At 42.5% G+C, this 12,929-nt stretch overlaps 1 protein-coding gene across 2 annotated transcripts in view; it reads right to left on the reverse strand.

The window, feature by feature from the left end:
* Nucleotides 1-12,929, reverse strand: part of VPS41 (VPS41 subunit of HOPS complex) — a 343,493-nt gene that overhangs the window by 183,393 nt on the left and 147,171 nt on the right. For both annotated transcript variants that reach the window (XM_077269269.1, XM_077269268.1), the window contains exons 6-7: nt 11,353-11,415; nt 7,116-7,181 (exon numbers count right to left, since the gene is read on the reverse strand). In XM_077269269.1, the coding sequence (XP_077125384.1) occupies nt 7,116-7,181; nt 11,353-11,415 (129 nt within the window). The remainder of the gene's footprint in view (nt 1-7,115; nt 7,182-11,352; nt 11,416-12,929) is intronic.

Raw genomic sequence — 12,929 nt, forward strand, 5'->3', positions numbered from 1 at the left:
GGTAATGCTCTTTTATAGAGCCACGACAGCACCCACTGAGAGAGGGGATCCGCCCCTAGGAACAGGAAACCCTACGGAGAGATAAAAGGGGCGGTCCCCCTCGCTCCCACAGTTTGGGTTACAGAGATTGCGAGGAACCGCCCACCAGTATTAGTAGGCAATTCTATTATCATTTAATCTTATACTACTAATATTTACAAGAACCAATCACCCTTATTTGTGCTCATATGCAAACTAATATATATAAGGGAGGGAAGTGAAGGGGTGCTGTCGTGGCTCTATAAAAGAGCATTACCGGTACGTAATCCGGTGTTTTCTCTTCGCCACGACAGCACCCACTGAGAGACTTTCAGAGATAGTTATTTGGGGGGGATTATCGTGTTAAGAACCGATCTACCGAAACACAGGTCAGTGGAGGCAGATAAATCTAATCTGTAGTGACTATAGAAGGTAGTAGGAGACGACCAGGTTGCGGCCTTACATATGAGTTCTATTGGAACTTCTGCTCGCTCTGCCCAGGATGATGCTATCGCCCGGGTGGAATGTGCCTTTATAGTCTCAGGTGGATCTTCCCCTTTAGACGAATAGGCCAGGTATATCGCCTCCCGAATCCATCGGGATAATGTGCCTTTCGTAACACCAGCTCCTTTCCTCTGACCCTGGAAGGAAACAAAGAGAGCCCTGCTCTTCCTCCAGGCGCTAGTTCTGTCTAGATAGGTTATTACAGCCCTCCTCACATCTAAAGTATGGTATTTTTCTTCTTCCTGATTTGTAGGATTATTATAGAAGGTAGGAAGAAGAATTTCCTGAGACCTATGGAATTTGGTACTCATTTTAGGTAAGTAGGAAGGGTCTGTCTTTAGGACAATCCTATCTGGCAATATTGACATAAATGGAGGATCTACTGATAGCGCCTGTATGTCACTTACCCTTCTTGCCGATACTAAGGCAACAAGAAGAGCTGTTTTGAGGGAGACATGTTTAATGTGAGCAGAATGTAGAGGCTCGAACGGGTGATTTGTTAAGGCTTCAAGGACCAGATTAACATCCCAAGGAGGTGAGTTGGGAATATGGACTGGTTCTGCTCTCTGGCAGGCTGAGATGAATCTGGATATCCATCTATCTCCTGCAACATTGTGACTATACAAAGCCCCTAGGGCTGAAACTTGCACTTTCAAGGTGTTAACTGAAAGGCCTAAATCACGTCCTTTTTGGAGAAATTCAAGAATAATAGGGACTGGAATTTCATTTGACAGGGCTGAGGGATAGAGGCTTAAAAATGTTTTCCATACTTTTACATAGATCGATGTAGTGGATCTTTTTCTACTCAGCAATAGGGTATCAATTACTTTATCAGAGAAGCCCCTTAGTTTTAACAGCTGCCTCTCAAATCCCAGGCTGTCAACCGTAGACCCTTCACATGAGGGTGGTTGAAGGGTCCCTGGAAAAGCAGATCTTGATTCTCTGGGAGAATCCATGGATCCGAGATGGACATGGCTCTGAGCAGGGAAAACCATGGTCTCTTTGGCCAGAATGGAGCGATCAATATCACATTCGCTCTGTCCTCTCTTATCTTCCTGATGACTGTTGGAAGAAGAATCATTGGGGGAAAGGCATATGCTTTCTGAAATGTCCATGGAATCTGGAGGGCGTCGAGAACATCGGGGTTGTCTGTTCGAAACATTGAGGCGAATGTTTTTACTTGCCTGTTGTCTCTTGTGGCAAAGAGATCTATGTCGGGTATACCCCATTTTATAGTTATCATACTGAATATCCGACGATTTAACACCCACTCCCCCTGATGGAGGGTATGACGACTGAGAAAGTCTGCTTTTGCGTTGTCTATCCCCCGGATATGTAGTGCTGATAAGGACAGAAGATGATTTTCGGCTATAGTCAAGATGTTTTCGGCTATAGACATGAGAGTGCCTGATCTCGTTCCGCCTTGATGGTTGACGTAAGCCACCGATGTCATGTTGTCTGAGAGCACCCTGGTATGTGTTCCGTGCAGCTGCGGGAGGAATTCACATAGGGCATGATAGATGGCTTTTAGTTCTTTTTTATTGGAGGAGTCGTCTAATTCCGTAACCGACCACAGCCCCTGGACAACCTGGTTCCCCAAGTGTGCCCCCCAACCATGAGGGCTGGCATCCGTAAAAATTATGTTTGAGGGTTTGACCTCCCAGGGAACCCCACTAACTAGATGATCTGGCTGTAGCCACCAGGTTAGGGTTTGGACTACATCATTAGAAAGGGAAATCTTACCGTCTAAACGCCCTTGTAATTTTATCTCCTCATGTAAAATTGTATACTGTAAGCACCTCGAGTGGAACTGGGCCCACGGAACCGCTGGGATACATGACGTGAAGGAGCCAAGCAAGGACATGCCTTCCCGGAGGGAAATTATAGGTTTATCTAGTATGGACTGAACTTTATCCCTAATTGTTATCTGTTTAGATTCTGGGAGGAAACACTTTTGACTTACAGAATCTAATATAATTCCCAAAAATACCTGCCGGGTTGTCGGGATCAGTCTAGATTTTTCCCAATTTATTACCCATCCTAAATTCTGTAAGGATGAGATCATATGACATAGTCTTTGCTGACATTGCGAGGTGGATTTTCCCACTACTAGCAGGTCGTCTAAGTACGGGATTATGAGTGTGTCTTTTAATCTTAGATAAGACATAACCTCTGACATTAGTTTAGTAAATACCCTTGGAGCAATTGATAGTCCAAAGGGCATTGCTGTGTACTGAAAGTGCCGTATACATCCATTTAATATAACCGCTACGCGGAGAAATTGTTGATGCTCTTTAAAGATTGGTAGATGGTAATACGCATCTTTTAAGTCCAGAACCGCCATAAAGCAATAGGGAAACAGGAGTTTTACGGTGGATCGAATGGATTCCATTTTAAAAGTTTGATTTTCTAGGAAGGTGTTCCGTTTTTTAAGATTTATGATGGTTCTGAATGATCCATCAGGTTTTGTGATTAGAAACAGCGGGGAATAGAACCCTTTCCCTTCCTGAAGAAATGGAACCTCCACCAAAACTCCTTTGGATAGCAGATTCATTACTTCTTGCTGTAATGCCTCCTGTTGAGACTGTGACTTTAAGGAAGTCAATAGAAATGAGTCCGAAGGGACTCGGGCAAATTTTAATTTTAAGCCAGAGGTGACGAGATTATTTGCCCAATTGTTCGAAGTTATTTTCCTCCATTGGTCTGAAAAAGAGGATAATCTACCTCCCACAGGTAGATCTGCTCTAACGGGGCTTGTCTTCAGATTTAAAAGGGCGCTTCCCAAAGAATGCACCTCTTTGTTTTGCGTCTCTAGGGGTCCAGCGATCTTGGTTTTTAAAATCTTTTCTTTTATTAAATATGGGCTTCCGGAACGCTTTCCTATAGAATGGAAGGTAATTATTATTAGGGAAGCCCTTCTTTCTTTCCCCCGCTTTAGTTAGAATCTCGTCCAGTTTGGTACCAAACAGGTACTCACCCTGACATGGGAGGCCACATAACTTAGACTTTGTCTGTGGATCGCCTTTCCAGCCCTTAAGCCATAGGGCTCTGCGTGCCGCGTTTGTGAGACCTGCTGATTTGGCTGCCAAACGTATAGAATCGGCCGATGAATCCGCCAAAAAAGCTGTAGCCCCTCTAATTAAGGGTATAGAAGACAGCAGTTTGTCTCTGGAAAGACCACTTTTAAGGCCTTCCTCTAAGTCACTCAGCCAGACCAACATGGACCTAGCGGTGCATGTAGCAGAGATAGATGGTCTGAAGGCTCCCGTACACGACTCCCAGGCTCTTTTTAGTAGTGAGTCGGCTTTACGGTCTAACGGGTCCTGTAATGAGCCTGAATCCTCTACAGGTAGCAAAGATTTTTTAGATGTAGATGCTACCGCAGCGTCCACTTTTGGCGCTTTTGACCATGTCGAGAACTCTTCATCATTGAAGGGATACCGTCTCTTTGAGGATGGAGGTAACCCCCTTTGGCCCTGGCTTTCCCATTCTTTTTTAACTAAAGATTTTATTGCTGCTATCACCGGAAAAGAAGGCCTTTTCTTTTCCGATAAGCCAGCGAACATAATGTCCTGCTGTGTTCTGGGAATTTTAGAATCTTCGATACCCATCGTATTACACACGGACCTGACAAGGTTGTCAATACTATCCGTGGGAAAGCATGTATCCTGTTCCTCGTCCGAGGAAACATATTCGCAGGAGATGTCAGAGTCCGCTTTCTCCCTATCCGAAGATGGGTCAGATATAGGGGATTCATATCCTTTTTTACTTCTAGTATGTGGCTCTTTATCAGAACCTCGCAAGGCTTGTAACTCTTGCCTTATCATGAGCCTGATGTCCTCAGATTTAACTGAGGCTTCCTCCCGCAAGGTAGAAGCAATACATGATTTGCACAATCTCTTTTTATAACTATCCGGGAGAGGCTGGAGACATAATGCACACTGTTTGTGCTTCGTTTTCTCTGTTTTCTTTCCCTAAGTGTATAAAGGGAAAGGGAACACCAGTCAGCTTATGAGGGTAGAAGCACACTTACCCCAGTGAAGCTTTTACGGTACCGATTGACGAGGAGATTTAGGTGGAGAACCGGATTTCTTCCTGGAGGATCCGCTCTGTTTGGAGCGACTGCTGCTGCCCCGTGTACGTGGGGTAGCCGTGGTGTCTTCTATGGAGAGCATCGCAGGGGTCTGTGACGAATCCATTGTGGACACCGGGCGCTTGTGCCGGCGTCCTTTTACATGGGGGCCGCCATCTTCTTCCGGTTGAACCCGGAAGTGCTAACTACTTCCGGGTCGCGGCCATACTGTGTGCACTCGCGCTGTCACCGGCATCAGCGCGAGTGCCATCCACCTCCTCCTCCGCCCGGAGTTTCAATTCAGGACTCCCGGGTAAATTGTGGAGCTCCACGCCGCCTGAGCGCTCGCCAAAGCGCAGCGCTTACCTCTCCCCGGCGCTAGGTCCCGCAGACTGCCCGGATGGATTCCCATGAGCCAGGAACCCCTGCAGTTGTGGCCTCATGGCGTCTGCCAGCAGAGGGGGGAACTGAGAAGAGGACCCCCGACGCTGCATCCAGCCCTGGAGCCCTTGCCGTCCTCACAGGTAAACTGCGCAAGCGGCATCCAGGCTAGGCATCCTCTTCTCCGTGGATTCCCGTAGGAACAGGAAACCAAACTGTGGGAGCGAGGGGGACCGCCCCTTTTATCTCTCCGTAGGGTTTCCTGTTCCTAGGGGCGGATCCCCTCTCTCAGTGGGTGCTGTCGTGGCGAAGAGAAAAATTTTAAAGCGGTCTGAATACTTTCCGTACCCACTGTACATAACGATCACATGACAGGTGGGTATGGAGGAGGAAGCCCTATAACGGTTTACACAGCCCTTCTTTAGAGCTTGGTTTATAGAGATGGAGAAAGTATAGACAATAATAAACAATACATCTGTGCCTTCACTATGTGTATTCCAGCTCTCTCTGATAGCTAGAACCCTGTTTCTGCAGCTACATGATTGTGTGTAGCTGCGCTCCTATGAAATGACATTTACAAACATCACTTTCAAGTAGGAGTGGGACCGCCTGGATATTTAAAAGTCTATTGGCAGTCTAGAAGTTTTAAACTTAAAAAATTTGGTGCATCTCATCAGTGCTGTGCACCTTCGTAAGCCTCGCAAGAAATGTTACTCCAGTCGGGGACTAAAGTAACATTTCTGGCATAAGAAACGCCACAACTTTTAATGAATTTGAACGGCGGGTGTAGCCAAACCCTGTCCTGCCCTGCTCCTCCTCATCTCCAAAACTGGCATCTAAGCGGGAAAAGTAGCAAATATTTTATGACATTTTTTTAGTTTTCTCACGGCAAACACTTTGATGAATCAAGGCCTCTAGAATCTCAAAGTGTTTGCTCTTAGAGAGAAAAATAGGGAACTCTAATGGGGACCCCAGAAAGAAATAAAACGATTACTGCTGCTTTTCCAATTTTCATAGCCAAATCCACAGAGTACGTCATGGAGTGCATCTTGAGCTCTGCCAGATAGGCACAATGCCACTATCCTCTATCTGTAAAGGACCCAGTGCTATTGTGCTCAACAGTGTGCGGTTGTAGAGTGGAAGCATATAATACGGTTGTGCCTCCTGCGGTAAAGAAGACAGCAAGCAGCGTGATGTTAGAGAGATTACTCTGGTGAGGACAGATAAAACAGTGCCTGAGGAAACACAAAGGCCGGATAATTTGCACTTTTTTAAGGGACTATTCTTTTTGTGTACTATTATTCATTGGCATTTTCACTGCCAAATCCATTGGTTGTTGAAATCTGAGAAAATTCAAAGATGGTCTTTTTTTGTCTTTTACCTTATTTCAACCTTTTTACAGAAAAGTCACATAATCCTTTGAAATGCTGCATGTTAGTCTACAACTGAGCAAAAATAAAATTTGACGGATTTTGTACTTCAGTAGATAACTCCAATACAATTGTGCAAAAATTTAGCAACATTTCAAAAAGTCCGCAAAAATGAATTTGGCCAAGACATCTGGAAAAGAAAACCATGCCGCACATGGTTGAAGAAATCAAATAAACAAATAGATTTAAGTTAAGTTTACTTGTTGTCTCCTATGTCTAAAAGTCACATGAGCTCAAAACGCGTCAGAGAACAAACAACTGGTATATGTCTATAGAATATATTTTTTATGAAGTCATAATAAAGAATATTTTACTTTAACTTGGTTCTGGATAGGCAACCTAATTGCCAAGACTTTAAGAAGTACGGCTTACACCCTCCAAAAACGTAAAAAAGGCCCAAATTAAATCATGAATAAGACACAAACAGAAAAGTCACTATTACAACTATTTTCCATAAAGAAAGATGGCACAGACACAGTGATAAATATTCTTCAAATGGAGGTTGGAAGCATCTCCTAATATGCTGAATAAAAGAATGACCCTTGATCTGCCCACTGCTGAACGTGGTACCAGGCAATGTGTGCCTGAAACGTGGAAGTATCGATTGTGTGTTTTCTGATTGCTGGATTTTATATGGAGTCAATAAAAGCCTGACATTTTAGTTCTGTATTTATTCTGGATGTTATTTCTCTTCCAAACACTCAACTTACCTTTTTGCCTCCAGTCACAAACTGTTTACAGGCAGATCGTCCAAACTGAGGGTGGACAGCAACAATCTAGTAACAAAGAGAATGGCTTTGTTAAAACAATGGCCAGCATTGTGGCATTTTACCATACATTGATCTGCAATGGTGTCAATGTTCTACAACATGGAGGTCATCATGCACTGTACTCAGCTGACTCAGTCAGTCCTGGGAATGTGCAAATCCTCCTCTATTCAAGCAGAGGACATGGGCCGTCTTATGACCAATGGGGGCCACAATGCTAGTGACCAGACAATCAGCACTTATCCTGTGGAAGGGCGATAAGTGGCAATTATGGGAAATCCATGTGCAATAAGCATTTATGCATCCATGGTATGCAGTCTCTAACTTTTTACCCAAACAGTAGTCCTGTGGGTGGATTGTCCAACCATCTGATTACACAATCGTTCTACCCTGTGACTAACAGCAACTATCTCTTTCTGGCAGTCGGTGGTAGTCTTCACTCCCACTGAAATGATTACAATATTTTTAGTTATGTATATATTTTCCATAAAACTATATATTATCTGCTCAACAACTCCATCTCCGCAACTTCAGCTCTGACAGCATGATCATCGTCACTATCATGATAGTAAGTTATGGTAGTATCTTTCTTTGGGCGTGTTTAGTTGCCACAAGACCAAAATGGCAAGCCATCATTGATAGAACTAGGAAATCTGCATTGTACCAGCCACTTCTTTAGAGGTATATCATGCAATCTGATGGTGAGTGGAAGGTCAGCAGTAATAAAAAAAATATATATTTTCATAGGTTACCATCAAAGACATGTAATGTTGGATCATATCATTAATCAATAAAGGAAACAGTAATTACGAAAATGTTATATAATCTATTGGGTTCTCCATTAATATGATGCCATCACAGATCAGATAAAGTATATGCAGGTACATTTTTAAAGCACCACTTCAGTGTTTTTTTTTATTGCAGAGCTGGAGTGGTGCCACTGATCTGAAGTTCGCTGGCCCTAGTATCATTCTTACCAGGTGCCATCTTATTATTTAGTAGCTGCCACTTCTGTTGGTCTTCCGCAGGTTGTGACTTGCCCGATCTCTCCAGTGTTTGCTGGGCGAACCAAAGGTCACAGCTCAATGCAAGTCTATGAGAGCCAGAACGAGACTTACAGGTGCTTCTCATAAAATTAAAATATCATCAAAAAGTTATTTTATTTCAGTTCTTCATTACAAAACTCCTATATTATATAGGGTCATTACAAACTCGCCTGACCTTAACCCCATGGAGAATCTATGGGGTATTATCAAGAGGAAGATGAGAAACACCAGACCCAACAATGCAGACGAGCTGAAGGATGCTATCAAGGCAACCTGGGATCCCATAACACCTCAGCAGTGACACAGGATGACCGCCTGCATGACACGCCGCTTTGATGCAGTAATTGATGAAAAAGGAGCCTCGACCAAGTATTGAGTGCTTTTACAGAACATGCATTTCAGTAGGCCAACATTTCGGATTTTAAAATTTTCAAGCCGGTGTTATAAAGTATTCTAATTTACTGAGATAATGACTTTTGGGTTTTCATTGGCTGTAAGCCATAATCATCAACATTAACAGAAATAAACACTTGAAATAGATCACGCTGTTTGTAATGACTCTATATAATATATGAGTTTCACTTTTATGTATTGAAGAACTAAAAAAAAAAAATAACTTTTTGATGATATTCTAAGTTTGTGAGAAGCATCTGTACATTGAGAGCTTGTGACCATTACCGATCAGTCAAAAGTTGTGGTCACAAAATTTAAGTCTATTGGCAGCTCGGAAATGGTTAAGAGTTTTTATAAGCCTGGCTACCCCTAGTTGGGATAGGGAGGCTTATAAATCAGGCAAAGCTTACTGGGAAAAAAGAGTATGCAAATTGTCTATCCTCCAAGTGTCAGATCTGGCTCTCTAGTGCCACCTATTGGAGGTAGCCATCCTACAATTTAACAAGCCTTACTTTGCTAACTATTCCATGCTTAATAAATTGGACTACTACTCATTTTATTACCCAGCAAAACTAAATGTACTCCTCAGTATGAGACACTTGTAGAACAGTCTACAGCTGCGGTGAAGGCTTCTGGCGAACAGACAGAGATATCAAGCTATGGCGGAGGAATCATTATTGAGCGCTCCTGTATTTATGGAACAACATTATGTTTTATTGTAGCTTTAAGAGCTGCCCATAAAAAAGAAGGAGAAGCACAATAACTAATGATTTCTGCGCAGATATCAGGTGGTGGTTTTACATGCAGGGTGATTTTCATCAGTTTAAATCAAAGCCTAATATACTATACAAACTAATGAACGCTTCCTCAAGAGCTGCAATAAGTATAGAAACTTACTGCAAGGAAGAACTACAGCTTTACCGCACAACCTCATAAAACGTTATATCCCATTTCTTTCCACACTTCAGATGGAAAATATAGTGCAAAATGTTCAGCTAAACCCATTTGTAAAGAACTGCATCACATGCAGACTTGTTATAGAAAGCGATTCTTCACCTTTATATTTTCAGTATATCAGACAACTGAGGAGATCGGAGTACCCTAATGTAATGTTATCGAAAAATAAGTCACATTCCACTGTCAAAGTCACTTTTGGCATTTCCCTCATATTTATACAGTAATTAAACTTGCATTTTTTTAGCATATTGTCCAGCATGAAATATTATGATACTTTGCAAATCACCTTAAATGGTTTCTAAGCCAGCTATTCCCCATTTTTGATATCAGAATGCATCCATTTAGGTACCCCTTAGGAGTACAGATGATGGCAGTGAAGGGTCAGCACCTTATCAGAACTATCCCCTGCCTCCTGCAGCAACTAATCCCCAGATTTAGTGAGACACAAGGGCTGATCTGACCCTTTCACTGCCATCCTCTGTACTCCAGAAAAACAGAAGCTTAGAAGACACTTACATGCTGTTTTCTATAGGAATGAAGCCAAATCCTGAAATAAAGTGATGTGCAAAAAGTAAAAAAAAAAAGTCACCTTAGATAACGATATGAACCGGCATTATGAAGGTGCCCAGCCAGAATATTGAAAGTGCGGCACCTGGGAGAAAATGAACTTTATTCCTGCTGGGAGCCGCTGACTTTCAGTCATACAGACACCCAGACACGACGGCAGTCATCGCTCACAGCACTGTGAGTGGCAGCTGTAAGTACACCCCGCATTATGGCTGTCAGCTCAGGCTGCACTGATGCCCTGCAGAACCGACTGTCAGCCAAACTGTCAAGGCGAGTTTGTTGCCGCCACCCACAGCGATGATTGTAGTCACGTCGACATGCGTGTATGGCTGAAGGCTGGTGGCTCCCTGGAGAAATAAAGATCATTTTCTCCCAGGTGCCGTACCCCAGCCAAACACCTTCACAATGTTATTAACCCTGTCCTTACAGGTCCATATCATTATTTGATGTGACAGATTCCCTTTAATGAAGAGTACCAGCCAAATCTGACAATTACCTATTTTGCCAAAATCCTCTTCCCCTGATCTCTAGTGCTCACCCATAGAAGATTGGTATGTTACAAAGTGTTGATTGCGTGTCTAGGCTGTCATTGGGTGATGTGGCCATCACTAGCTGTCACTATCATGTTTGGGCAAGGCAGGCTGTTATTTATGTGATGAAGACATCTTGATTGTCACCTCCATGACGGGTCTCCGCTGGTATTCTTTGATGTACCCGTCACTGGTATGTGAGTTCTAAGCGGTCAATGTTACTGTCATGCCACACCAGGTATTCGTCCTAGAATTCAGTGCAAGAACATGTCTACAGTCCACTTTTTGTTAGGAAGTCGTTGTGACAGGAGATCTAGGAAGGGTATGGGAAGCATATTCCTTATAGCGGTTATAAAACTTGACCTCCTTTTTTTTTAGATGCTTTGGTGCAGTGCTCCACTTCTAGTGTGATCTCAGCTAGGATTCTGTTGTTGTGCTGGTGAATATTAGTAGAAGAATATACAGTAGAGAACATTAAAAAGTAGCTTTGTTGTTTCCAGAAGATCATGTAGAATAATATCTTATATGGTCATTCTGAGAACCACTCATTATGTGAAGATAAAAAAACCGTTAATTAAAAATAAAGAGTATGTTAATTCACGTCAAAAATGAACCTGGTGCAAAGCATAAAAAAAATGAAATAAAAAGAACCACTATCATAATGTGGATATAAGCAGATTTACTCACCTTTATTGGACAGTCAAATATTTCATGTAATCCTTCTCTGGAATAAAGGCCAAACACCTGAACCTGTAACAAGAGACTTATTATTAAGAGGAGCCTACAAGTATTAGCAGCTAGTAGTGATGAGTGACTATGCTCGAGTGCTAATAGTGACTTCGGTGTGCTCTAATACTATGTTCAAGTCCCTGCGGCTGCATGTCTCCTGGCTGTTCGACAGCCACCATACATACAGGGATTTTCTAACATTGTCTAGCATATGTTGTGGCTGTTGAACAGCGGCAAGACATGCAGCTGCTGGGATTCGAATATACAGGGTGGGCCATTTATATGTATACACCTAAATAAAATGGGAATGCTCTGACCTGACACCCATAATGTGGTGGTGCACCATCTTGGTTGTCAGGTCTGAGCATTCTTACATGAACAGTTTCCTGGAAAGTGGACTGGTAACTGTGGGCCAGTTGAATGGCCAAGAAGGCAATTGTCTATGCTGTGAAGATACAAGATGTGCAGCATCTGAAACAACGGCTACTGGAAGCCTGTGCTCGCATTTCTTCTGCGGTGTTGCTATCAGTGTGTCAAGAGTGGGAGAAGAGGGTTGCATTGACAATCCAACACAATGGGCAGCACTTTGAACACATTTTATAAGTGGTCATAAATTTGTAAATAACTCATGAAAGAATAAAGCTAGATTAAACCAAGCGCACCATTGTTTTTCTTGTGAAATTCTCAATAAGTTTGATGTGTCACATGATCCTCCTCCCATTGAAAAAAATAAAGTTGGATCCAAATAGCCAACTTCAAAATGGCCACCATGGTCACCACCCATCTTGAAAAATTATCCCCCTCCCATGTACTAATGTGCCACAAACAGGAAGTTGATATCACCAACCATTCCCATTTTATTTAGTTGTATCCATATAAATGGCCCACCCTGTATGTATTAGAGCATGCCGAAGTCACTACTAGCTACGGCACAAATCCACACGGTGTACAGCAGTTATGTCTCTGCGGCTACTAAGAACAGTCACTAGTATTTATTATCAATTGCATTAGCTAATTGGATTATTGAACATGGGGATATTCTGCAGAAAATTGATATAGGAGCCGAATCATTTATCACAACGTGATACAATATTAAAATGTGCGACTTGTGGTTTTCCATAATCCGCAGAACTGCATGGAAAAATTACAGAAAGTTATTGCATTTTAACTCCTTAATCGGAGTGCACAAATGAAGCAAGTAACAGACAAATTCAGCTCAGCGGACTCATGTCAGATGTTACATATAACAGATATATGGAGATGAGGACTTGTGTAGACTTGTACAAACTGGATTTTGAAAATACATAGCAACAGCTACGATGCGAGATGAAGACCACCCACTATTATGGGACAAATGACTCGGCAATCCTCATCATTCTTAAAGAGTAACTTTCATTTTCTTCCATAAATCAATAGTACACATGACAAACAGAAACTTTGCGATATATATTATAAGAAAAATCAATTTTCTTTCTACACCTGGAATAATCAAAATTTTCAGTTCATGGGTAAAATCTGACAAGCAGTCAGTTTCC

This window comes from Ranitomeya variabilis, chromosome 6 (assembly GCF_051348905.1).
Source record: "Ranitomeya variabilis isolate aRanVar5 chromosome 6, aRanVar5.hap1, whole genome shotgun sequence".
Classification (NCBI taxonomy): Eukaryota; Metazoa; Chordata; class Amphibia; order Anura; family Dendrobatidae; genus Ranitomeya; species Ranitomeya variabilis.